This window comes from Acanthaster planci, linkage group LG04, assembly GCF_054643075.1.
Source record: "Acanthaster planci isolate LZ-2023a linkage group LG04, COTS_SCS, whole genome shotgun sequence".
NCBI lineage: Eukaryota > Metazoa > Echinodermata > Asteroidea > Valvatida > Acanthasteridae > Acanthaster > Acanthaster planci.
Window position 1 is genome coordinate 18,587,208 of NC_141780.1, and position 27,619 is coordinate 18,614,826.

Here is a 27,619-nt window from a genome sequence, read left to right on the forward strand (position 1 = left end):
AATAACATGTTGTGTTGTGGATCTGATAAGCGGTGTGTAGCTCCTCAGAAACATTGTCTTGTGAATCTCTTTACAGCAATTCCTTCTCAGTAAAGATGTAGTTGAAAAGCACTTTTCTTGTCATGTAATAAAACAGTTTCTACATTGTGGACCTTAAGTTGTCGCATTTTCAGTTGTGTAAAATGTTGATGTGAATACATCAGTGCTTCGTCGTATTTAATACAATGCACTTCCATTTTCTCATCAGTCATGTATTTGTACAGTCCAATGTTACAGTTACGAGGCTTTCTTCCCGGGAAAGCGTCACAGTTGTGCTCATGGATATACTCCTCAGCAGGAAAGCAAAACAGGAGATGAAACACCCTTCGAAAATAGTGAAACAAAAGCTGGAAGTAAGGTTAACTGAGACAGAAAGGTGCATTTTGAAGGTTTGCGTTAAAACACATTGATTCTGGCTTATCCTTTCAGATAGTCAAAATCTAACTCGGCTAAAGATGGAAGATGCGTTGTCAGTGAAGTATTTTGCTTACAAAAACAGTCTGAGGACATTTGTTTTAATGTTCACATCATATCACTTGGGACACTTGGGTTGAAAATGACCAGACCAGGGTAAAAGAAGAGCAGTATCACTGATAAACGAACTGAGATATTCTTTAACAAATATTTGAACTATTTGTGTATGTGAGTTTATGCTAATGTTTTCATTTTATTTCTTTTATACTTAATTGTACTGCCATATGTTTGTCCCTATTTACCGTTTGGTAAAAATTAAACATTGGTTTATGGTTGGTCTCGGTCTCGGATATCGTGGTCTCGGTCTCAACCTGCAAAAATCTCAGTCTCGACGTCCTGGTCTTGGTCTTGAAGGAGTAGGTCTCGGTCTTGGTCTCGGATGCCTTGGTCTCGGTCTCGGTCTTGGTCTCGGACATCAAGGTCTTGGATACAACACTGGTACGTGCTACGTGTGCCTTGACACGTACGTGGCATTGTACATGTTCATCAGCCGATAGCGACTGCGTTCACATGTAGAACATGCATGTTACCTTTCGATGTCATGGTAACAGTCCTCGATTTCAGCAGTAGTGATTGTGAACTTTGATTTTCATTCTTTCAATCCTGAACCCTCATGTAGTCAGTGTTGAAATTTAGCCCAAATAGTCGAGAAGAGAAAAGGTCAGGCCGTGACAAGTTTTTTCTAAGGAATATATTAGAAATGGGGTGCAACCCTGCCGTGTAAATTTGCCTCCAAAGTAAAAACGGAGCATGTTTTATGGGCCTAAAATGCACAGCAAATTCAATGAGTCCTCAAGTAACTGGACATGCGCAGTGAATGAAGGTCATGCATTTTCCGAGTCTCATGCCGTGTCCGGAATGGGCTTCCAGATCGCTACGGCTAGGTCTATTGTCTACGCGTCTCCACGCATTTCCAATGGAATGAAGACCTAGACCTAACTCTAGACAAGAGATTAAGATGCAGTCTCATAGAGTGTTTCCAGTGGCGGCTCTGTAACTAGCTGTTGTATAGAATGTCTGTCAAAGCAGGTAAGTATGTACCGATAGTGTCTTGCAACTAGGTGAGGTTAGCTCTACATCGACTAAAACAATTGTTGCTGAGTGACTGCTTGTGCGATTGGGGAGGCGATATAACGCCACACTTGGGTTACAGCTACGTTTTTCCATGGAGCCTGTAGGGGCCACGCACTGAGCTGAGGTGTTGAACGCCTAGTCGACCCCCGACGGAATGAAACTTGCAGAAGAACGCGTCAAAAGTACTCATCGAGTATGTTCATGGTGTATTGCCTGGCGACACGAATACAGTGCATGTTAAATCATGGAAAGCGGAAATTGTGCATAGCTCGATTGTGTACTTTTACACACAAGATATGCAAATCAACATAATAGTGATTTTCCACAATGGCAGTAAAGAATGGAAGGGCACGAGTGGAAATCACTCACCCGTGTCAGCCAGCTGGTAGCATCATCAGACAGTAGCACAGATGTCAGATATGAAAAATATCGGGACTCAGGGTACTTTTGTATGACCGCAGCAGCGGCCATTTTTCAGTGTCGAATACAAAGGTGATGGTTGGCTCGCTCTCGTAACTATTGCTGCCACTGGCGATTTGGCTAGCAAAGGCGAGCAAGCCTTTTCATGGTAAGATGGTCGCCGGTCGCTTCTGTGTTGGCTGATCAAGTCATTGCCTTTGACGTATACTGTCTCAGGGCGGTGTCTTTGAACACCGCTCAGATATAGCTGTTTAATTATCGCAATCCTTAAACGCTTGCATTTGTTGCTCGTCTGTGTAGATGGGTCTAAACTTTGAGGCCTTCATCTTTGGGCAGACTTGTGTGGTCTTGGATTACGCATGCAATTAGCTCCCTTGTATAATATAGAAATGATGCAGGTGTGAGATCCATATGCAGTTTGGAATGAGATAGGCCTACCCTTATAAATCTGCGTTATCTGATCAGAGCGCTGGAAACATGTTCAATAGATGAATCAAAGGGTGACATTTCAGTTGTGCTGCGGCTTGTGGCGGATGACATTGCAAGCTACTGAGATTGAACGTCAATATTAGTACAGAAAAGGTCACAAATCCTCACATTGCGACAGTCATTAACCTGTCAAAACATGCATGTTTATGTACAAACGAAACCCTGCACGCTTTTGGAGATATGTGAGGAAAAGACTCTGGGAAACCCGATGTTTAAAGACATGTGGTGAATAAATTACCAGGGTTCAAATTTCTCTAGAGAACATTTTTTTTCTGACGACCTTTTGATGAACACGGGACGTAGAGTGCTTCATAGTGTATATCTGAAACGTATATTCTCTCCCTGATTCATATCATCTCAGGACTTTTAAAGCGATTGAGCCATGGAGGGCGAGTCATCTGCGCTGAGGGATACCTGTTTGTGTTTGAGCGTCGTGGGTACCTCAAGGCAGGTGCCTTTGTTCCAGAGGTTGTCCTAGAACACCCAGAGCTTGTCCGTCAGCAGTACCGGGAGTTTGTTCATGCCGGGAGTGATGTAGTCCTTGCCTTCACGGTACCGCTATGTAATAGTATTATTTCATTTCTTGTATGATAGAACAAACGGTTTCCAAAGAGGGAAGAGAAAATTTGCCCCAAGTCAGTGCTTGAGTCTGTCACGCGTCCCTGAAAGACCTGTCACAAGTCCATGGCGCTCTCCATGCGCTCCCAAGCGAAGTTAGAATTGTGTTATATTTGAATGAGTTATAATAAAGAAAAAGAGAATTCTTTGTTCATTTCGCGACCTGTTCATTTGAACTGGTCTTGTGAAGGAACGGGGTATATGAAAGAGCTTGTGTGAGGATCGGGACTCGTGAGGGGGCCTCCATCACAATGCCGAAAGTGGAAGTCATTTCACCCGCTGCCAAAATGATGGGATTTAACCAATCACCTTTAAAGTGCACTTTTTTTATCATGCCAAGATTTATTACAAGACCTAGACCAATGTCCAAAGAAAGGTCGTGTCATAAGGAAGGAACATCGAGCCATGCTATCATGTACATTTTTATACTCAGAGTAGTTTTTCACGGTATTAAAATTCAACTAATTTGAGGTTCCACTGCCATTTTTGGCTTGATGTCCAGTATTACGCTCATCGTGAGAAGCTGGCTTGTATCGGCCGGGAAGGGGACCTTGAGCGGATTAACCGACAGGCATTACGTATCGCCAGAGAAGTGGCCGACGAAACCGGTTCGCTCATGGCAGGAAACATCTGCAATACCACGGTATTCGACCAGGACGATCCCGACTGCGTGTCAAAAATTGACGCCATGTTTAAAGTAAGGTTCTTGAAAGCAATCGAACCCCTAAATGATGTCCATGTCCCTATTTACATCAAGAGTCAAGTTCATGTCCCTATTTACACCAAGAGTCCTGTGTAATCAGAAATGAGGGAATTCAGATATACTTTGGACCCAATGTGGTATTAAGTTAACGATGCCCTTATTATCAAGGCACCATGCACCTTAAATATTGTAGCAAAGACAAACAAGCACTACTCTGTTCCCTGACGCGTTCCTCAAAAAATGGCTACATTACGGGTGATTCGCTCTTTCAAATTTTCATCCAAGGAACCATTTTCCATAAATAAACACTGAAATAAAACCAAATTTAAAGAGAAACGCAAAATCCATGCTGTCGTTTCAATAAGATCAGGCATTTTTCACTGACGATCTTCCGTGTAATTTTGTTTCCCATCCTATAATGTGAAACTCCACTCTTTAAAGTGTGAATCTCTTACGGTACCTCTTGAGAGCATAAACTGTCATGCATATTCTGTAACACCCCTTTGGCATACAGGAGCAAGTGGAGTGGGCGGTGCAGGAGGGCGCTGATTACATCGTGGGCGAGTCGTTCGGGAGTTTAGGGGAGGCTATGATTGCCCTGAAAGCAATCAAGAAATATGGCCAAGGTACCTTTCAGTAACTTATAACACGCGTCTGAAATGGGTGGAACTGATACCAGACGCAATGCACATACTTTGGCGAGTAATACAAATCTGGGCCTAGATTTAAATTCCAATGAAGAGCGTTAACTTTGATAAGGTTTGAATCGTGAAAAACTGATATACGCACTGTCCTATTGGCCCCGAGCGGGACCGAGAGAGGGCGCTTATTTCCTTTGCAAGAGAGGCTCTTTGTGTGTAGAGAATGCATTTTGGTGGTTCACTTCGCTATCAACCAAATGAACAGTCTCCACCAACATGGCTCTTTTCAACCGGTGACGGGATGCTTCTGCTCAAGGCCGATAGGCCTCGCATACTGTGAACTCGTCATAATAATAATGTTCCATCTTGCGCACATGCTTTGCAACAGAGATAAAACCTGCCCGGTCCATCTGCCAATGTTATTTGCAAAACAGAGAGGTTTAAAACTTGTCCTATTTTTATCTCATTAGGCTGTTGAATAACAGCTAGCTTAGTTGGTTTTATGGGTTCCTTTCATGAGATGTGGAAGTTTATTAGTATTTTTTGTGTCTTTAAACTGTATGTCTTAATGATTTAACAAGTTCATGTCTCTCAATCTATTTATTTTTATCATAATATGATCTTACAAAAATACGAAACACGAAAAAAATTGATATTATGCAATTCATCCTTTTAGGCTGCGGTGATGATTTTTACTAAAACACCATTATAATTATTGTGTCCGTCCTTGTTTTTCCATGTCTCCGACGTAGGGTTGCCAACTTGTAGCAAAGTTTGACTGGCTGTGAACGAATGGATAGTTTAAACATTAATAAATGTTATATTATTTGGGTGTGACATAGTCAGTGTCTTTTATCATCTCTGTTTCGCTGCAGGCCTCCCCGCCGTCATCACTATGTGCTTCTACCAAACTGTGATTGACGGTAAAGTGTGCACCTTGGACGGCGTGGAGATGTGCTCTGCTTTCCAGCAGTTGGAGGAAGCGGGAGCCGATGTTCTGGGCCTCAATTGTGCCCGAGGGCCTGAAACCACGGTACCTCTGCTGAAAGAGATTAAGAAAGTACTGAAGGTAAACGGCAGGCATTCGATATTTCTGACAATAAACCAGAGATGTGTATAACATGACACGTTCTGTCAGTGGCCCTTTGCAGAAAACTAACGACACCATCATTTTACTCAGAGGTCTTCTGTGACACAAATGCCTAACTTCAGTTGCCTGCATTCTTCTTTAAAAGTTGTCATTAAAAGGTGTTTTAATTGTATACATATTTTCAAACAGTGCATTACGTAGTTTTCAAAAATGACTGTTTTTGAGTCGATATACTGCCTGTCAAACACCGTCTTCCCTTTTTAACAATTTTTTTAAAAATTTCGACCTGAGTGCCATACATGGACTGGTAAACCAAATTTACAATAATCCAACAAGTTGAACAAACTGGTCATTGACTGATGTTCGTCAGGTTCCAGTAGCCGCCCTACCGGTCGTTTATCGGACCACCGAGGCAGCCCCTAATATGCAAGCACTGAAGGATCCATTAACAGGTACACGTAAAGGGGCTGGTAGTTCTTAGTCTTACTCCACGTTGCTAATACACTTATGACCTGTGAACAGGTAACAAAAGTCTCCCAAAGTGTGTCAAACAGTGTATGCTGCAATAAAGACCCATCTTTGTCAATAAACAATTTTTCACGAAAGTAAAAAGTATAGCCTTCCCAAAGTGAAAAGAATGTTGCAAGGAGATGTTTCTGGTGCTATACCGTAATGGCAAATCAATACATGGTAACAGAGGAGGCCCATTGCCCTTCTTAATTCTGCTATCACTTGGACATCTCATATAACTAGGTTATCCGATGGTATGAGTTAGTCAATGATTTTAAGTGACTGCTTGAAAAGCAATGACTATACGTTAATTTCATTTTTCTTGTTCTGTTTTGTTTATTATGTATCAAAGGAACATTACCTTGACAGTGGTACCTGTGACGTATACCTTATTATCCCATCCATAGGTGCGAGACTCTTCCCGACCAACTTGGACTGCGCCGCCTGCTCTCGAGACGACATAGTGGCCTTTGGTAACCAGTGTCTCGAGCTAGGCATTCAGTACGTCGGTCTGTGTTGCGGCAACGCCCCACACTACACCCGTACTCTCAGCGAGACCTTGGGTCGGCAGCCCTCAGCCTCCAAGTTCAGCCCTGACATGACGCAGCATTTTGTTTATGGCGATGCAGACAAGGTGCGCAAGTACAACCAGGTGCTGGTCAAGAGCGGTCTGGAGTGAAAATATTGACCAGTGTGTGGTGCTTTGGTACGGGAGGGCTTTTGACTGTGGTGAGAGGAATAAGGATTTGAATAGTGCGATCCATGTGACATTTATGGAGAATACTGTAAAACATTTTTGTCACCAGGGCTTCCAATCCGCGATTCGGACTGGTGGAATCATTTTATTAGTAACTGTAAGACAGAGGGACTTCTATCTAACATTTTCTTCTTTGGCGTCTGTCTGAACAATCAGTAGGGGCCTACACTTCTTTCGATTCATCCAAACAGTCATGGTCATACAATTACTGGGACTTGGAAACTGGAAGGCAAGTTGTGCGTGGCCCCACAACAGTTTATTTTGATATTCGGGGCATCACGGATTTTGCGGGAAAGTAATTTTAACAGTATTTCTTACTAATGTATCCAGGTTTTCGTATTAGTGTTTAACAAACTAAAGTGCAAACAGTGTACATGCACATGTATTTAGAATTATCCAAACGACTTCATTATATGACTGCCACTGTATATATTGTAGTCACGTCCAATTTGTTGTTTTAACCTGCCAGCAGTTCAAGTAGGACATTACATCACTATAATATTAAGCCTATATCCATCATCAAATTGATGTTGTGATGAATCATTTGCTGGTCTGTTGTCAGAAGAAGACTGCAGAGGGAACGTCAGATAAAAGGAGCCTTTGTTTCAATAGCAATATCGATATGGAAGTCTTCTAGAAAAAATAACAATATCCATAACATACCTCTTGCTGGTTCGTTATCCTGATTGGTTAAATGTGCACCAAGACATTACGCGCTCTAATTCCAGTGTCTACGGTCAGACCGAGGTATTCAAAAGTATTGACGAAAACAGTGACCAACACACTCAAAAACTGAATCTAAGGAAACTAAACCCATTCCTTTCATGATTGGATTACTTGTTGACTTACTGGTCGATTTTATGGTTGAATATGAAGAACTCTTAACAGTTTCTGTTCTTATTTTACTTTTTAGACAGAGATGTGTTATGAAACTCATATGGACTGGTATAATTAGGTCAGTAGTGCACGTCCATCCCCGGGGGGCTGTGAGTGGCCAAAAGAGTGTTCTGTTTTCCTTGGCCTCGGAAGATAGAGCCGTCTTCTGATTACTCACTGTCCCTTTGGGTGCAAAAACGTTTACTAGCCCTACCCCCCCCTCCCATGGGCGCAGATCCAGGGGCTGGTTGGAGATATAGAGCCACCACGTTTTGACGTAAGCAAAAAAACAAAGGGGATTGTGACAAATTTTTCAGACTTCCGACCACTAAAATGCATTCATTATCACTCAAAACGAGAAAATAATAAAGTCATAAATATGCCATTGTGAATGCATAATACGCTCAGATGTACATCAATATCATGAACATTGACCATACAGAACCATATGGTGTCAACCGCCCTTTCAGAGTTTGTCAAACTCGTTGTTATAAAAGGGTTTTAAAAAATGATCTCCAGTTTGGAAGATTTATTTCCGTATAAAATTTGATAGTAAAGCACCGCTGTCCCATCTATATAGTCCCAAGAGCTTTGCAGTTTTCCTTGCAATCCCCTTCAACGCACTTCCCCCATAATATTTTTATTTGAACAGTTTCTGCGCCACGGCTGTTCAGTCGATTCCTGCCCCTCAGGCTACATTTCTTGCCATACATTGCATCACCAGGTATTCCTTTTAAAAAAATGAAAAGTCTGCATATTCTTTTGCCTGATCGTTACAATAGCGACCGCTGAGAAATTCGGGTGGTGAAGGTGTCATAAACAGGTCTACACGATGTTTATACTTTGAACACATTTTCTTGCTGGTGACTTCAATAAGCCATTAAAAAATATCAAAATTCAGGGATTTCCCCTGGGTTTTTAGTGCTCTGGAAGTCTGGTCGTTCTGCCTTCCTCGTCGACAAGTAGCAAATTAAACATTGAAGCGTGTAGCCGATAACATCAGGATATTAGGCAAGCCAGATTCCCCTTATGCTTCCCAGTTCTCAGTGTTTTTGTCGATCCCGGAAGGACGTTAAGCAAAACCTTCTTGAAGCTATAAAAACTCGACGGGACCCCGTCTATATAGCAGATTCAAACTGGGAGTCTTCTCAGAGTCAACCCTTGACATAAACGTTGCAACAATGGTGGCTGTAACGCTTCACACCGTGTTGCTGACTTTTGCCCTTGTTGGTAAGTAGAATGTTCCGCTGATTAGGTGAAGTAAAAAGTTTTCACAAAGTGTTCATGTATGACTCACAATCAAAAGGTAAGCCGGAGTCGCTCGTGCTTATTGGTTAGCCGTAATTCCGATCAATTCTCACAGGAAAAAATAGCAACGCGGTATAACACTACAGGTGTCTGTTTATACAGCCACCAATTGAAAGCGCAAGGCTGGTATTGAATTATTTAACACGGTGAGATTTGGCTCATTAATTTGATGAATACATGATAAATGAAATTCCAGTAAGAAAGAAAAATACTTCCGATCGTCAGCACGTTATAAATAGGAAGTTCACAACCATCAATGCCTATACTAAACATTATTGTTTAAGGAGATACAATGGGAAGGTGAAGAACCTTGATTCGAATCAAAGAATCTCCATCTATTTAGTTGAGTCTAATTAAACCGCGTCCCTCCTTCCGCAATTGCCCATTAAACAAAAAAAAAAAAAAGATTTCACTGATGCTCTGGGCCATGAAATAAATTCGATCCATTGTCCATCAGTGTAGATAAAAGTTTGACTCCTTCCCCAAGCCGTAAATTGTTCAACTCTTCGACTGAGTGGACAACTTCTTTGCTTTGAGTCACATGCATGGTACATTCACAAGTCAAAATCGATTTGTTAGCAACTCAAATATGCTGTATTCAAGATATCAAATGCTATCGACATGCGTCGGTGACTTTTTATACCACCAACAAGCAAGATTTGTGAGTGGCTAATGTTGGAACCACAGCTCTTCAAATGGAGACCACATTTACAACTTTGGAATCGCATGCTCAACACCCTTGGTCACCGTAGGGGAACGAATCAAATTCCATATAAGAACGTCACAATTATTTTCCACGTATAGTTTTTATTAGTCATTCACTAAGTGTTAGTCGTATTCACCAAGAAAACATATTTTTCAGACCAGTCTCGTAGGGTTTATGCATAGGGTGGCCAACGGCGTCAGTGTATGGAATTATTTACTTCGTAACAGGTGCATAGATCAAACTAAGGTCAAACTGAAAGGAAATTAGATAAATATGAATTTTAAAAGGAAAAACACAAGGACAAATTAGTCCTATGGACATACATTGGGGTATGGGTGGCTGCCAGAGTTGTAGACTCGAGTCACTTGACTTAAAGTTGGACTCTAGTCGGACTCGAGTCGCTATTTTTTGTGACTCGTGACTTGACTTGTAACTATCAGTGGTTGGCTTGCTCTATTCGACGGAACTCATTACAGTTTTAAATACATGTATAGGCCTATCACCTTACGCCTTGCGTTAACTAATCATCGTAAGACTTTGTGCGGCTCACAACTTCTAATTCGGGCTTGTCTGCCCAAGTCCACGTCTGAATCACTTACCGTAGCTGCTGTAGTCAAATTTGTTCGGTAGTAAGTTACGTTTTTCATTGATTTTCCCCCGAACTTCAAGCTTCGTTTGAGCCTGTTGGACGCCACTTGGACTAGAATTGAAAACAAAACAGCGTCCCGATCTCGAACTTGGGCCGAAATTTTCCGCGTCAAAAACCACGTTTTGGTGGTTTAACATGCCTTCAAGACACGCTAATAGAATATTGTTACAACATCTCCCCACAATCAGATATTTGTGGGCATTCATTCTGAGAATTTTCAGTTTTGGGGAGAAATGGGCCAGATTTGCGGTTTAAGCGAGCGGAGAGGTCATAGGCCTACATAGTGACTGTATTCGAGAATGTGCGACACGACAAACAATTTAATATGGCTCTATTGCAATTGTTGTTATCTGCGCTCATCGGAAATTCTTGGCTACTGGCCCAGACTATACAAGAATATCTGTGAGTGCTGAACTCAAAAACTCTTTAAAAATGTTGAACGTGATGATGGCTGATGTTTCAGCTTGAACAGGTCGTTCGTGAACGTGAAGCATGTTGACAGGTCGAGTTAGTTGCTTAACTTCCGCCCATCACCACCAAATATGAATTATGCATATCCTACCATTCTTACCACAGTCTGTTCTCCCCCCCCCCGGTCAAACAAAATGTACAAAACCTTTCTGTGTGCATGTAGCTCGAGTTCCAGATCGCAAAATAAAATATGGAAAGTCTCGGAACCAAGACTAGGCTGCGGCTTGAAATCACACATAGCGTAACCAATTGACTTGTACTTTGACAAAAAGACTTGTGGCTTGCTTGTGATTGGACGAAATTGACTTGTGACTTGACTTGACTGTGATCAAATGATTTGCGACTCAGGCCTAACTTGTGCTTGGGCCAAATGACTTGTGACTTGACCTAGAATTGCAAAAGTTGACTTGTGATTTGACTTGGACTTCCAAAAGTTGACTTGTTGCCACCTCTGGAGGCTGGAGACGATGTGACTTGTGATAAGATAGACTCATCGTGTGAGAAAGGTGATGAACTCAACCTTTTACAAATGGAATCACGCTCGACTTATTCAAATGTCTGCTTTTACAATATGCATTATCAACTCGCCTTCAACCTACTTCTTCAATTCAAATTGTTAAGAATTTATGCTCAAAGTGTCCTTTCTCCTTTCCCCCTTTTTCAGAACTATGTTCAGGTCATCCACTCCACAGACAAGCAGTTGTTCCCAAGCCTCTTCTTTCGGGTAAATGCTTTTGACAGTACACGCGTTTAATGAAAGCCATTAATTTAAGTGGGGTCCGTTAGGGGCTGTGGGCGGGGCCTCATTTGAAGAGGGGCGCATAAAATGGATAGGCCTACAAAGTATCACAGGTTTAATACGACGCTTAGTTTTTTCTTTCCCAAATACGGTTGGGGCTTCAAAAGGACGCTGATCTTTCCAGGGACGGGCCCCTTCTCTCCCTTGTGAGTGCTGCTGTTGATAGCATGGCGCTGATCGGGCCATGGAGGGGGTCCACCCCGGCCCCCTTGTACAAACAGAAATTTCCCCTACGTCTCCCACCCCCGCCAAAAATCTTGGATCCGCCCCGGTAAGGGTTTCTTCACAGAACTTACTCTGCACGTGAGAACCAAAAGGGTGCATTCTGGTGAATGCACAAGAGGAAAAAAAGTGAAATTAAATCGAATCTGTTAAAAGGACGACGTACTGCGCGAGGATGCTTAAAAAACATACTACAGTTGGAGGAGGGGAGTTTTGTGATATCTTGCAGGATTGCTTTTACCAATGTCATCCCTTTTCACACGGTAGTACACATTAACCATACACCAGCGAATTTAATGTATTGAAAGCAGTGATTTGAAATGGTTCTCGTGCAGAATTACCGTGCACCGTTGGACCGTTAGGCATGGAGAGTCAGGCCATACCAGACAGCAGTATAACTGCATCATCAAGCTACAGCTCCGGTTACCTCCCAAGCAAGGCTCGCCCTAATTCCGGTGAGTAAAAGATTAATAATAATAATAATATGTTAGTATTTATATAGCACCCGTCCATGATAAAATCGTGCTCCAGGGCGCTTTCCAAAAAGTTAAGACACTGGTTAAAACTACAATACAATTACACTAAAAACAATAAAAAATAGTAAAACAATTATTGTAAACAATAAAAACTAGCAATTAAAAAGTTTTAAAATGATCCAAAAATCTGTAAAATATACCTACCTCAAAAAGGGAATTTGGACAATTAGATTAAAAAAACGCTTGCTTAAAAAGATGAGTCTTTAATCCCGATTTAAATTCACTGACAGACTCAGCTTCCCTAAGGGTTCTATTCAGCTTGTTCCACTCTGTTTCGTAAATTTAGGGGCATTAGCTTTAATCCTGGAGGCAATCTCTCACTTTTGGACCAGGGAGTAGGCCATTTCACCACCTCTATTCTCTGTGCATTTTGAATTTTCCTGCAGTCAGTTATTCAATGGAGGGCAAGACGCGCGCGCTGCAGTGTTTTGATGTAAAACATGTACTAGCTTGCTAGGTAAGATGTGTTTGATAACCATGGCCCCTTGGCAAATTGAAGTGTAGGGCCCCCTTCCCTCGCCGCCATCTTTCTGAGTTTAGCAACAAACCACACCTTGACCTCTGTAGGTTTTTTTTAGGATTGCCAAAGAGCAACCCACAAATCTAATTTTAAAATGAGACTGTAACAAGTTCATGAACTATTTTTATCATGGACTATACTGTACTGGCACCAAGGGCGTCGCTAGAGGGGGGTATTGGGGTGTCCCATCTTCTGTATCAGTTGGTTTTGTCGGCGAAACCATGGTCTGTCGGCACAATAAAAAACGTCAGGTCTGTGTCAGGCTAGGGAATCAGACTATACAATCGTTTTTCGTGACGGTCCGTAGTCAAATTTCATGTGGCACCCCTCCCCCTTCAAAATGGTCTAGCAACGCCCGTGCTTGCGTTAAAGATTTCATATTTTCAGCAGAAAAATAAATGTGGGCAAACTGTACGTTTGCATTAACATAGAGGATTTGCTAACCGTTCCGTAGCGGACATTTCAGTTTCACTGCATAATATAAAATACCAACCGTAATGTAAGTATCATTTGGGATTGGGCCCACCCATACATCGTTCTCTTGCGCCCTTTCCCAAGAATGCTAGAGAAAAAAAATTGAAATAAACATTTTGGTGCAAGATAAATAACAGACGAAACACAAAAAGAAATCTTGGGAATTTCAGAATCGGATGCTGTAGGTACAATAGCCTTGGGTTGGTGGGCGCCTGTCCCAATTGTACTGACATACTAAAAAGCTACCGGGGGGCAGACAGACAGAGTGAAAAACAAGTGGACAAATGATCTCGACAATTATATCTGTAGGTACTGCTTGGCTACCAAGGACATTAGAAAATCAGTGGCTTCAGGTGGATTTGGGAGTCTTCACCGCCATCGCTGGCGTAATAATGAGGGGGCGCCCCAATGGTAACCAGTATGTCCAAACCTTCACTGTGCAGTACAGTGCGACCGGTGAATCGGATGACTGGGAGAGTTTGGCCGATGCAGAAGGCGAAACCGTTCAGGTGAGGACAGTGTTTGCATATAGTGGCGGTTGCTCGAGGGTGAACTTTTCTGGGGGGTGGGGAATAGGAATTACGCACATTTCATGGAAGGTACACAGAAATAAACTGTGCCTTGTACCTAGGTTTTATGCAGTTGCACATTTTGAATGAAGGGGGCACATGGGAGGCTTTGAGCATGCCCAGCATAGTCACAGTATATGTACGTCACTTCTCAGCGAGCATTATCAAAATAGTACACGGTCACGTTGCCATGCAATAGGCAGCTCAGCAGAAGTTGTTTCCTGTATATCCTCATTCTCTCAGAATTTGACGTTCGACGTCAACGAGTGATACATAATGCTATACAAAAACAGGATGCTGAGAGACGTCCTGTGAACAGAACTGAAAGGAGGAAATAAAAATATATTTTGGAAGTTTGTTCGAGAAAAATGACAATCTTGACACTGATCAGCATACGTAAACACGTACACATAAGGGCATCTCAACACTAGGCTGGAAGTTTTGAAAGGATGTTTTGCTTAATCCATGTCTACTTCTTTTTGCCTTTCAGTTAGAAGGAAACAACGGATCAGGAGCACCAGTTACTGTTGACTTCCCTGTGGCATTAATTGGGAGATTCTTCCGTATAATACCGGCCACATGGGTGGGTCATTATTGGTTAAGTTTAGAAATACGTGGTTGTCAAGGTAAGTAAAAGTGTACCCTGATTCATTTGTTTACGTTAGGGCCTACGTACAGAAATATTGGAAATCGCGTAATTCACTTAAGCCAAGTCACAAATCCATTCAACTGCAATGTGAAAAAAAGCATTCCTTTTTCTTACTGTCAGCCTGCTACGTATGCGACTGGTCTTCTGATGGGATGTACTTCGCTACAACTCTTTATCACAGTAGCTGATACTTTACTACGGAACTATGCTAAAATATTTTTATTGCGAAATAATGCAATAACATTGCGAAATAACGCAATCACTTTGTGAAATAACGCATTGCCAAAAACTTTAAGAAATAACGCGAGAGTTCTACTGACATTTGGGGCAGGATCTTGCGGTTACTCCGGTTAAAAAGAGTAGGAGGCGTGCGCATCATACCTTCGGATGCAGGAGTATACTGCCCCGTTTGGGACAGTATTCACCTACTCTCGCTGACCAGCTCTAGCCAGGCGAACGCACCCTTGAGTGAGCATGCAGGGAAACAGTAATCGAGGAGAGCTAAGCATGACATTACTCAATCTCGTGAGCTTTTATCTCTTGATTTGAGCTATGATATTGTGGTTTTTGGCATCACCGAAAGTTATATGGACCCTAAAACGACGTTTGGCCTATTACAAATTGTCAAGGCGAAAGAACAAGTTGGGAGTGCGTTCGAGCGAGCTACTCGTGTTAACACGATACTCCTGAGCGTTCGAACGGGTGGAGTACGACAGAGTACACTCTCGCTATCGGGGGGGGGTATAGGCTTACCCTTGTACCCGGGTATAATGCGCACGCATCCTACTCTTGCTAATCGGAGTAACCGCGCGAACCTGCCCCAAATGTCCCTAGAACTACATGTATTGCGTTATTTCGCAAAGTTGTTGCGTTATTTCGCAATAAAAGATATTTTTGCATAGTTCAAATTGGCACTTACATGCTTCCGTACTTAACTCCACATACTTTGCCTTAGGCACCAGCAACACGATTTTTACAGCAGCGGGAAACGCTGTGTGTACATGGGAGGATGCGTTTATGTGAGGCACATTTATTTTTGTTTACTATAGGCCTATTTAAAAGTAATTGGCGCCATGCCTGTACGTTTTTGTTTGATCATCCGGCCCCGCTACCCGCGCTGTCAGACTTACATGAAAGAAATGACAATTGTTTTTACTGCAAAAACTGAACGAGCATCGCTTGCTATCTAAATTCGTTAAGTGAACAGTCACCGCTTTGATGAACTAGCTTCAGGTACATTTGAACACTGTCCAAACACCCCCAACGTCACTATCATTTTATCAGATTTGGACGGCATGCTTCGCCTACTTGATGGTGACGGGGTACTCTCCGGTCGAGTAGAAATCTACCACGATAATGTCTGGGGTGCGATATGCAACAACGGCTGGGACATGAAGGAGGCGAGCATTGTCTGTCATCAGCTCGGCTTCTTGGAGGCGGAGGCAGCCACTACGGTGTCCTTGGAGGATGGCGATGACATCCCCATTGTGATGAACCGTGTTTCGTGTAAAGGGTCGGAGAGGCGCCTTATTGACTGCCCATTCCTCTGTACAGGCAACCACCGCTGTAACGGCTCACAAGTAGCCGGAGTCAAATGCAAACCAAGTAAGGCAACCTTAGAATTAATGCATAGCTTTTGTAGAATCTTCTCATTGCATTCTGATCAACACATGCACACACTGCTTCCATCTTGGTTTTGAAAAAAATTTGTTACAGGGCCCATTTTACGGAGATGTACCATAGTAAAAATAAGAGGTAAGGTACCTTACATTCATTTTTTTTTAAATTGCAATGTCGACAACAAGTTGGTGTTTTCATTTTATTTAGACATAATTCGATTGGCTGGTGGTTCGAACCGCAGCAGTGGTCGCGTGGAGATCTACCAGGATTACACCTGGGGCACTCTGTGTGACACCGACTGGGACGTGACAGATGCAGAGGTTGTCTGCCGCCAGCTAGGGTTCTCGGGCGCAGAGGAGGCCAAGTCTGGTGCCCACTTTGGTCAGGGAGAGGGTCCCGTCTTCATGGATGGTCTGGCGTGTGATGGGTCGGAGAGTAGGATCATTGACTGTCCATCCTTCTGCTGGGAGGATCTCAGATGCAACCATACCCGCGATGCAGGCGTGGTCTGCCGCCAAGGTGCTAACGAAGAAGACAAATAGCTCACAATTTATTCAGTCTTTCAGCTTAAACTTTAAGTAACACTCGATTTTTTCTTAAGATGTTACAGAGTCGCTTTATTGAATACGGGCGTTCCACAATAGTGCACCTCCCAGAATGTGAAGGGGGTTGACCAACTGCAGTGCACGTTTGGAAAGAGTCGACAGAACTCCCGCACTGTGATTGGTCGACGCGTTGCAAATCTTGGCGGCGCACTATTGTGAAATTCCGTATTGCAAAAGCACTTCCGTGTATAAATAAGTTTTTGCTTTTCCACAGGAGACTTGTCCACGCCGTTAAATTACTATTGCACAGACGTTAACAATTAAGTCCAAAATCATTGTAATTTCAAATGCACCGTCTTCGGTTTTCTAGTTTCAATGGATTTGGTCCATATTGATGATTTGTTAATTAATGGAATAAGAAGGTGTAGTATTTTCCCTCTTTTTTCAGGGAGCGGTGAATCTGAAGGAAGAAGCGACATCCATCTGCAGTAAAAGGTTCTCTCTTCAACGATGGAAAGTTTGTCTAAAAATGGACAGTTCTACATTGTACTTGTTTTGTTTTACCCAGTTATCTAATGCACACGTAAAAATCTTCAATTTCCATGTTACGATAAATAGCTTAATGAATAAAGGAAAAAATGACTGGGTTGAATTCTATAAAGGGTTGGGTCTAACGGCTTTAAGAATTACCCAGCCAGAAAATGAGATCAAAAACAATTAACCCTCAAAATGTGTGGTCCAACAGATGTTTACTAAACTAGTTAGTTCTCATTGACTGACAAACTGGTGGCGTAAATTAGCACCAGAAATTGGGGGGATGGAGGGAAGGACGGGATGACTAGCCCGGCCACGAAATTTAAAAAGCAGGTTGGGGGAAGAAACCATATAGATGGGTTTCACATTAGCGCCGTCTGCGCATATCCGCATCGAAACCGAGGCTCTCTGTGTTGAACTTCCTCGCGCGCGCCCGTGGAGTCCACATACTACATGCTGTACCCGGTTTGCAAATGCGATACTACTTCAGTTTAAACCACGCCCACTGCACAAGATACACGGCCATCGCAGGGACGTTAGTTCGCGGTCAATTGCCATTGTTTTCACCTTTGATTTCACGCGTCGAGTCATTCTGAAAGACTCTTCAACAAAAAATTGCAGCCTGAAAACTCTGAATTTAACATACCTTTATGTATTTTGTGTCTTGACTTCTTTCAATCGTCTAATCGTATTAAGAATTGAACTGACACATACAGCCTCGTTTTCAAACGCTGAAGTGCACAGATCGACGCTAAAAGCGTCGTATTGGGATCCCTCTATAGGTCCATGTTCGTGATGTTGCGTATGTCTGTAATATGTTTTACATTAAAGCAGAATCTTGCATGAGAATGGCACATTTATGGCTTTTAAGGGTATTTTTTTCTTTTCTTTTTTGGGTGATTTGAATGTATTTTTGTCGTTGGGAAATCTGAAAAATTCTTCTACAATCCGCTTAAATTTTGTTGCTTGCCACACAAAAGTGGGGGATGATTCAATAGCACTTCCCCAACCTAAAAAAATGGATGTATATTCCCATCCTCCGGGATTTACGGCCATGCTGACAATCGCATAAAATTTTAAAGTTTCAGCAAAATCTAAACTTTGGAAAGGAGCATTTTAATGCCGCCATTTACATGTTTCCAGTCTTCAGGCATTCGGCCGATAATAATATTGTATAACTCGATCATCTTGAAGAAACAATTGTAAATTCGGAAGTTGCTGTCACTTGGTAATCTGGAAGGAAAAAATTCAGTACATTGACGATCATCAGCCCTTAAAGATCCTCAAGAATTATCATTGCCGCAAAACATTGTTTGGGGGGAGCCAAATTTAAACATTTTTGAGACCTAAAATTGAGTGGCGCGAGACTTGCAACGGTGATTTCAAGTGAATACCGTGATCATTAATATTTTAATCTTCAGACATCCTTTATTAGACGTATCCAAACATGTTTAATATAGAAATACATAGACTGTATGTGCTCCAAGCATTACAACGCAGATTGAAGACACTAAATGACTCTTTTGATATTTTTGAAACTTTTTTTTTATTTGAACAACAGATATTAATGAAAAAGCCATTTGGACAGTACTGATTAACAGGAGAATTGGCATCAACTACAGGTAACACCGACGGCGATAAATAACCGGAAGTTATTCAACCTCGGATTATTAGCACTATTATGTATTGAATTTAAGGAAAAAACAAAGTTGAAAAGCCAGTCAAAACCATCATAAGCCATACGTAGCAATACTCAGCGATTTTGTACACAATTGAAATTCTCATCACTTCTACTGTGAAAACAAAAACCGATTACTTCATTTTTATACAAGATGCACCCTTTAATAAAAACACTACCCCGATCGGTTTACAAGCAGATGCCCATCTAATGTATTAGTCTCAACAATTACCTTTACGTGTGGATGGGCCAGGAGTTATCAGGCAGGCGAAACTGTAACACCAAGTAAACTGCGATGAAACAATACTTAAAACTGGAACCAGCCCTGTCAATCAAGATGACAGCTATGGATTCTTCTTTTTCCTTTGCACAATCCCTGCAGCGGGTACTAGTAAGCTGCTCACAAGAGCGAGTTGGCATGTTCGCTCTACTGGTTCCCTGCCCAAACGTATATACGACCAAAATTCTAAGAATCCACTCTCCAGAAGCTGTTGTCCGTATTTCCACGTGTGGAACGAGTGCACTTAACAAAATCAATATATTAATAAAATGACGGCTTCCACTGGCAAAATCCGATTCCAAGCGTAATGCCCAGTCCCGCTGAAAGCTTTTGCAAACTCTGAAATGCCAAAATGCAATTGCACGAGGGCGGGGTTTCCAAGGTTGACCTATTTTGACGGTGTGCGCTGCCTGACCCACTAACTGTTAAAGTTGAGGATCGTCGCATCGGGCAACATGATTAGGTTCACCTGCCTCAACACTATGATCAGAACTTGAAGTGATCCCAAGAACTCGCTGTAGATTACAAACCATCGAGGTTTCCGTCAATGTTTGCCTTTCCACAGCACTGTTCGGCCAAAGTGTCCCCTTTTCTGCACGTTTCGTGACCGTGGCTGTGGTTGTAGTTGTAACCAACCCGTGCGTTTACGGAAGCCAGTATCTAGGGCCATGGCCTGCAGCCACTTCCAGCCATAGTCAGTTGACTCGAGCCCTGCCTGGCTAGGGGTGAGCTGCCGCTTGCTGTTCTCCAACGCACGCCCTCAACACGTGCCCACCACTGCAAGACTTGCATTTAAAACCTTGTTATGCACACAATTACTATGCTGCTGAATACAGAATCCATTCCATCTAACTGCAGTGCTAACAAACCTACAACGACGCTACACGTTATCTTGCTTGAAAAAAAAAATGAACACTACTTGTACAACAGTGAGATAAACTGTATCCTTAAAAATGTATGAAAGATGCTTAAAGTTACAACGCTAAAAGATTAATAAACCACATGATACAGTTACAAATTAAAATATAATACAAGCGTAGTCAATAAATATCCTATCATTCCCATTACGAACGGCTGATAACCATCCAATTGCATCATGGGAAGGGGACAAGTTTCACTCTCTAGGAAACAAGATCCTAAAAAGTGTATTTCCATACGCAATAAAACACACTGACAACTAAAAATATCTTGCTTCAAAACTCCACGAATTAGTCATCTGGGACTACATAAACTGCAGTCTTTCTACGATGTAAATAGCTACTTGCATTTGTGTCAGGGCTTGACTGTAAGCTTGGCAAGTACACAGACTTAACACAAACGCCAATCTACGAAGCACATCTCGATATAACTTGTTAAAAAAAGACAAACAAGACCACACAACGAAAAACATTTGCAAATATTTCAACTTGCAAAACTTATATAGACACCTTTCAATTTGTCCGGAGGCACCCGTAAGGGGGACCCAACAAATGGGGCTTTTTCTTTCAATATTATACAACTTTGCTTAGTTCAACACATGTGATAAGAATGCAAGCATCGCTACAATCTAGCGCATCACGACTACTGCGGTGTAAGATAAAACGTTAATTACAGTGTACACGAACATCAAAAACGGCGCGGTCCTGTTCAAAATCCTGCTGTTACCACCAACGCGTTAAGACCATACACGATGAAGTTGTGGAACTTCACAGTACAATGTACAATGGTTGCTTTAATTTACAGCATCTAAATCTAAGTACAGTATGTGGAACTAAGTTGACCCACTCAAGAGAGTGTACCAAAGCTACAATTAGTCAACCCTCCCTTTGTGCCCGAAGGCCTTTACAATATACATATTCATCCAAATCAAGTGGGTTTTTTTTAATTAAAGGAAAGGATGGTTGTTTTAAATCTTGCGTTAAGTTTCCAAATCATCGAGTACTTTTTTTCAAAGCAACTGAGCAATTTCTGCGCCTTACAATGGTCATCTATAAATTTCGAGCGCGCATGCACCAATCCACTCACACATACCGTGAATCTCTTCCAGAAAATACGGGCGTATACAGACACTTACGCTCATTATCTTATTAGTTGGCTAAGTAGAAAGATTAAGCAACTTGTGGTAGCTGGGCCCAATTTCATAGCGCTGCTTAAGATTGAGCAAGGAAGTTGTGCTTACTATAAAATATGGCGTTGGTGCTCATCTACTTTTTCATGGCGTAGATGTGCTGACAGTCAGGTACACATGGAGGATTCTGTATCTTTAATGTTCTGTGAGATAGATGGAGGCTCGCTAAGAACAAAATCAGATTTAAGCAGTGCTATGCATTTGGGCCTTGATGAGCCCAGAAACGTGACTGAAGACTGATCCAAGCTGGTTGGTGCAATACTCTATCAGCAGTTCACTCACACCGTCTGACACTTTCACCGTACACCTTTTGTTGCCGAGTAGAGATCTTGGAATAAGCTGAGCCTAGTTTGACCTCTGCGCACAGAAAGTGGCTAAGTAAAGATGATAATATCCATAGCAGAAGCAGATTACCAGCCAAAATGCCATGTCCTGTGCATTTTGTGGTACCTGGTTTCCAGCTGGTGTTTGCTTAGCACATATGTATACATGTGTATGGTTCAGCAAGATTCTTCAGTGAGTAGCTTGATGAGATCAGTGCCCCCAGGTTTACACAACTGTGTCATGTTTATTCTGATATCATGCTCCATGCCTGTGCACTAACATCTCAGCACCATTTCAGTCCAAACGCTGTGCAGTGTTCCATGATAGACGGGAGCATAAATGGCACTGCACCACGTCCCAGCCAGGAACAGTCGAGGGGACAAAAAATATCTAAAATCAAGAAACAATGTGTCTTTGACTGAAATTGTATCTAGCCTACCTGTGGAAGAACAACTGACAACGGAAGTTTGCAGCTTGAATGCAGCTTTTAAGTTTGACTCTAAAACCATGGTCGCCTATGCAAAATCTCACAGCCACTGGTAGGTGCAACTCTCGGCAAAGACAGACCGCCAGTTCTGTATGGTAACATACTTCTTGAACCACACCTAACTGGTGCCTCACAAAATTGATGCTATTCCCTAAACCATTTTATGACAGATTCTGTTGATTGCCGTGTCTACTGGAGCACAGAAACGAGGATGTTGACGGTGCCCAGAAGGCGAGGCTGTCGTTATGTTTATAGTACAAATTCCTAACATACAATCTGAAGTGCGTCAACGGTAATCTACATGTATCTCTTTAATGGCTAATTGTTTTACTTAATTGTTCTAATATAAACAGTCCCACTACAGTGTATTTGATTACACCGTGTTACATTGATAGACAAGTGAGCCCCATTACAGGGCCTAGTGTCACAGTGGCTAAGGGTAACAAAAATCCTCCACAACGTTTTCCTGTATATTAAAAAACGTAATAATAACAAAGTGTCAAAGCCAAAAGGAAAACAAGTTGACTTTGACACTGTCTTTGATAAACAAGGCAACTGAAAATATTATGGTAATAGCCATTAATTAATGCAACAGTTATTACTTTAGTGGTGCTCTTCCGCAGATCACTCCAGTACTGAATTTTCTGTTCTCTTTTAACTTACGACTTCACGTGAGCACAACTTCAGCCACTTTTTACACGAAAAATTCTACCATGATCAGTCTTGTAATATTTTCACAGGTGGAAGAAATATTGGTTTAAAAATCACCAAAGAAAAAAATATGTTACATCTTAAAAAGGAACTTTTCAACATTTTTGGTTGAGTCGCCCGAAATCTTTAGTTTCTTTTTTGTCAATTTGGCAATTCTAGGAATTCTAGGAATGTTACTTGACTGTTTTGTTCGAACTGGAGCTAGAAGTTAACAGATGATTAAAAATCCACTGATGCATAATTCTGTCCTCTAAGTTAATTTTTTATTTTAGGATACCACCATACACATAGCGATAGATGCAAGTATTGAATACACAGTGGCATAGAATGCTTACAAGTTGTGACCTTATGAAGTTAGATTTTATCTAGAATTGTAAGAATAAAATTCTGCCCCTTTTGAAGGAGTACAGATGCACATATCCCTCCACAGCACAGCACAGCACGCTCCAAGTAGTTCCGGAAAGAGAAAAAGAAAAAGGATAGGCAGACTGGGCGACCACACCCATTGTCCTTTATTCCTACGTACTTAAACTCATCTAAAAGCACTATCAGTGGACCCTACTGTTGAACTGAGGGGGCGTGGTCCTCAGACAAGTGAGGAAGGTCCTCAGGGGAACAAGGAAGGTCCTCAGATGCAAGAGGAAGGCCTCAGATAAATGAGACAGGTTTTCAGACAAATGTGGAATAGGCGGCACCGCTCTGGTCGGTGTCCTCTGTCGGCCGCTGCTTCTTGTCCCCATACTGGCCAATGAAGGAGCCCTCCTCATTGAATTTGCCAAGTTCGCCATCGGCGTACTCCTTCAGGCTGTCAGTGTCGCTGCTGCCTGGCTCACTGTCGCGCAGGCTGCCTTGGGAACCACGAGGTAACTCCCCATCTGGGTTATCCCTGAATGGGGTTGGGGGGGGGACAAAAAAAGAGAAAATAGAGAATGAATTTTCCTGACAAGTTTCTACTTGTAATTCCCGTTCAGCACTCAGCCGACAAGAGGGGTCGTGTCAATTGAACCTCCAGCGATAAATGTGCACAGCAGCACTGTTCACATAAGAACCTCTGAGTGTAGTTTCCATCCTGCGCTATGCCTGAGTGCATTGCTTGATGCAAAGATACAGACGTTGAGTACAGTCAGAGAAGTCAGATAAGCTTTGCATCAACTGCGTGCGATGGTACCAGAGCACACATGCTATGCATCCCTTCTCCCTTGACTGGGCCAAACACTGCATAAACTACACGTTTTACCAACACACAGATTCCATTTGTTCCACCTGTATCACTGCACTAAATTCATAAATGTGCTCATAAATGTTCCATGTGTACACACTAGTCTGTGTATATCTTGCATGCAGGATGCACTGCTCATTTTCAACAGGTGCAAGGTGGCTCTAGTGTTTAAGTATCTACTGGGCCTCTCCATTTCTCGCAACAGAGGGGGGTGTTAATGTACAAGATTCCCCAGCCACTGACTCTGTGACTGCCGGGCCAAAGACATTCAACGTGTGAAACCATCACATCAGGAAAGAGGGTTATATTAAGATCCCAAGTCCGAGCTGGATGCAAACTTACTTGCGAGGTTCAAACTCCTCAAATCCCCCCTCGTCTTTGAGGGGCGTGCTCTCTATGTCGCCCTTTCGCTGTTGCTCCTTATCTGACACTGTAAGGCAAAGAAACATGAAGTTTGTGGTAATGGAATGGGTCACAAAAAAGCACGATACTGCACAAGTTGAGACCCAGGCCTCAACACCAGACAGGTGTACGACAAACATCGGTATGAAAGCCCAATATCGCAGGTGGAGTGGATGCAGAGTGCACTGCCAGCATCAAACCCTGAATCTTCTCCAGCGATACTGGGGAGATGGAATCAGGTCAGGTGTTTTGGAGTGATCGCCCGGGGAGTTCCTTACCGTTGTACTTTCCTCCCCTCTGGCTCTTCAGGATACAGAGCACCAGCAAGATGCACAGCAAGGCCACAATGACAATCAGCACAACGATGAACCACCCCTGCACAAAGATGGGACTGGCTGCCTGAGTAGCTATTGAGGGAAAGGGGAGACACAGGACAGAATCATCATATCATGCTGGAAATACATGTATCACTCACTGGTCAATGGGTTCCACGACAATTCCCTTACATACAAGGAAATTAAATCTCACAGAAAGAAAACAAATTCCTTGAGTAAAACAAGGCCAAACCTAAATAAAATTACAACACAGAGGAAGAAGTATATAGCATGCCTGACACCGCATGACTACCATATCCAACAGGGGGTTTGCATGTCTGCCATCTTGAGAGGCCAGTGCTTTTGTTCCACGGGGTAGGCAGAAAGGAAGTTTCCCTGTGGAACAAAAGAACTTCCCTGCAAGACGGCTACCACACAACGCCACTGTACGAGCTCATCTTGCATCTGCAGCAAAATGTTAGGTCACAACAAGTGTCATAACGAGTTGATAATCTGGGGATGGAAGAAATGGGAAGAGACCAAAAACTGCTTTATTTTTAGACTTGGCCCTTACCTCCTCCAATGGTCTTGGTAGTCTGCTCATCTCCAATTGTCTCCCCGTCATCATTGGCAGCAACAACAGTCACAAGGTACTCTGTGCCGGGCTGCAGGTCGGGCACCGTAATCATGCTGCCCTTCAGGAGATCCAAAGGAGGGGTCGTCTTCAACTCAGCGTCTTCTTTGTCTGATGTTGGCGGACAAAGAACGAAAACAACCAGAAAACAAGGGGAAGGAGACCAATGTTAGGCTGGCGGGCAGTTTTTCTAATAACAAATTGGATGTCAGGATTGGATGACGTCAGTGCTGCAGTTTTGAGAGCCTCACTTAAGTTACTTCTTAGACACGGCTTCAACTGTCAAATGCTTCAGGCTAAACAATTAACAACAGCTCTGAATGTTTCATTTCAAAGCAACTTTACTGAATAAACAAGGAGAAATATACACATAATGCTTCCAGAACTGAAAGGTTGATATTCCTTCCATGTAATACAGGATTCTTTGTCTAGGGTAAAAGAATTCATAGATCTTGACACGAAGAACCAAATTAGTGGCTGATAACCTTTTGAAAAAAGAGACACGATTCCAAAATTTGCATCTGTTACAGTCAAAGCAGTTGAACACAGGCAAGAAACTAGCTGTTTTCAAAACTGAGTAATGGAAGAATGAATCATAAACCAAAGCACAGACCAATATAGTATATAACTCTGCACAGCGAGCGAGTTTTTATAACCCTCCTTTGCTGAAGTCAATCTTTGGTCAGTTGGTAAACCGCACAAAATTGCACAGCTGTGTCATATTGTGCACTGTACCAACTATCCCTCACAATATCAGATTTCAGTTTCATGTGCACGAATTGTGCAGTAAATCAAATGCCATGAAGAGGACTGCACAAAAGAGCCTGCGTCATTTTGTGCTGGCAACCAACTGTGTGTACACACTGAACATGTGTACTCATCATTGTGTTCCATATGGAGAACACAATCACCAGAGTGACTGTGGGCATTCGTGCATATTTGTGCTGTGAAACCATAGGAGGGTTTTAATAAGCGATATTCTGGGCATCAAAGTAATGCACCATACTTTTTAACTACGACATGTGTAGGGTGAGCAATGCACTATGGGACGACCTTGACATCATACCAATGTGTAATAACATAGCGATCACACAGGGCTCTACATCGCCATGCACTAATGCCCTTGCTCTTGTAACCAAATCTTGCAACTTTCCCTTGCCCCTACATGCGAGGTCGGGATCATGCAGCAATTTCTTTCGCTCGCCGACTCGCATCAATCTCATTCTCTGGATGTCAACCATCCTAAATGTCGTCCCCGGTAAAATGTCAAATAGTTACCGATGCCGACCTATGAGCCAAAAATAGGACATTTGGGGGATAAAGTTTGGTGGGAGGGGATACTGTCGTGAATCATTCTTACTGGGGCCGCCCTGGCAATCTTACAGTTAGAAGCAGTGATACTCTATGGTCTGAGCTGAGGAAGAAACCTTTAAGGCCCATTAGGACATGGTTAATGTAACACTGAGAGAAAAGGCAGGGGAAGTCAAGACAGCAAGTGAGTACATGTACATGTAGAGCATGTACAAATAAATGATTTTTCAATGTCCACGATGCACACCTGTAAATACGATGAAGATGGAGAGAACGAACTTGCAGTATAGAAAGATAGGGAAGGGGGCAACGCATGACCAGTGGAATGAAAAATATTGTTAGTACTAGTACCTGAACATGTGCATGTATATACATGTACACATATTATATTGCCATAACAATAGTGCCACATGACAAGCACCACAAGTTCTATTACCACCATGGAAATATTTTAATATCAGTCAATATTTGATCCACTGTCAACTCTTGCTTTTGCTTTGAAATGTACAGATATTTCCAATATTACCTTGAAAGACTGGTCAAAAGACAGCAAATACAGAGAGAACCAAAAAAACCCCAAACTTTAGGCCACGTCTGAATCAACTGGCTGCAGTTGATATTAACCCTACCCCTACATAATACTACAAATTACTACTTGTAGTCAAATGTAGTACTCAGTGCTGCCGCTTGTAAGAGGACATGACCCCAATGTTCTCTGAAGCCATAAAATACAATAGAAAAGACAATGTACCATACAGTGCTGTGGCACTATGAATGCATGGCTTTATTGTTCTCTGTACGAGTAACAATGGAAGTAACCTAGCCAGAAGTAGTAATTTGTAGCGCTAGGTCCTTCAGG

The 27,619-nt window shown here is 42.4% G+C and overlaps 3 protein-coding genes across 23 annotated transcripts in view; 2 read left to right on the plus strand and 1 right to left on the minus strand.

Annotated features, from left to right (window-relative positions):
- The first annotated feature begins 1,154 nt into the window (after window positions 1-1,154).
- Window positions 1,155-7,477, plus strand: LOC110986934 (betaine--homocysteine S-methyltransferase 1-like). The gene is made up of 7 exons (XM_022249274.2): window positions 1,155-1,542; window positions 2,858-3,048; window positions 3,617-3,811; window positions 4,332-4,443; window positions 5,334-5,527; window positions 5,919-6,000; window positions 6,466-7,477. The coding sequence occupies exons 1-7, from the start codon at window positions 1,527-1,529 to the stop codon at window positions 6,735-6,737; spliced, it is 1,062 nt and encodes a 353-aa protein (XP_022104966.2). The 5' UTR covers window positions 1,155-1,526; the 3' UTR covers window positions 6,738-7,477.
- A 1,192-nt stretch (window positions 7,478-8,669) lies between these two features.
- LOC110986950 (neurotrypsin-like) lies at window positions 8,670-18,147 on the plus strand. Its single transcript, XM_022249300.2, has 8 exons — window positions 8,670-8,921; window positions 11,490-11,549; window positions 12,182-12,301; window positions 13,686-13,885; window positions 14,436-14,571; window positions 15,879-16,199; window positions 16,422-16,733; window positions 17,208-18,147. The coding sequence occupies exons 1-8, from the start codon at window positions 8,873-8,875 to the stop codon at window positions 17,249-17,251; spliced, it is 1,242 nt and encodes a 413-aa protein (XP_022104992.2). The 5' UTR covers window positions 8,670-8,872; the 3' UTR covers window positions 17,252-18,147.
- A 667-nt stretch (window positions 18,148-18,814) lies between these two features.
- LOC110986966 (neuronal cell adhesion molecule-like) overlaps window positions 18,815-27,619 on the minus strand; it is a 73,950-nt gene continuing 65,145 nt past the window's right edge. For all 21 annotated transcript variants that reach the window (XM_022249334.2, XM_022249327.2, XM_022249333.2 and 18 more), the window contains 4 exons: window positions 25,390-25,560; window positions 24,780-24,908; window positions 24,442-24,529; window positions 18,815-23,766 (listed from right to left, as the gene is read on the minus strand). In XM_022249334.2, coding sequence (XP_022105026.2) covers window positions 23,550-23,766; window positions 24,442-24,529; window positions 24,780-24,908; window positions 25,390-25,560 — 605 coding nt within the window. In that variant the 3' untranslated portion in view covers window positions 18,815-23,549. The remainder of the gene's footprint in view (window positions 23,767-24,441; window positions 24,530-24,779; window positions 24,909-25,389; window positions 25,561-27,619) is intronic.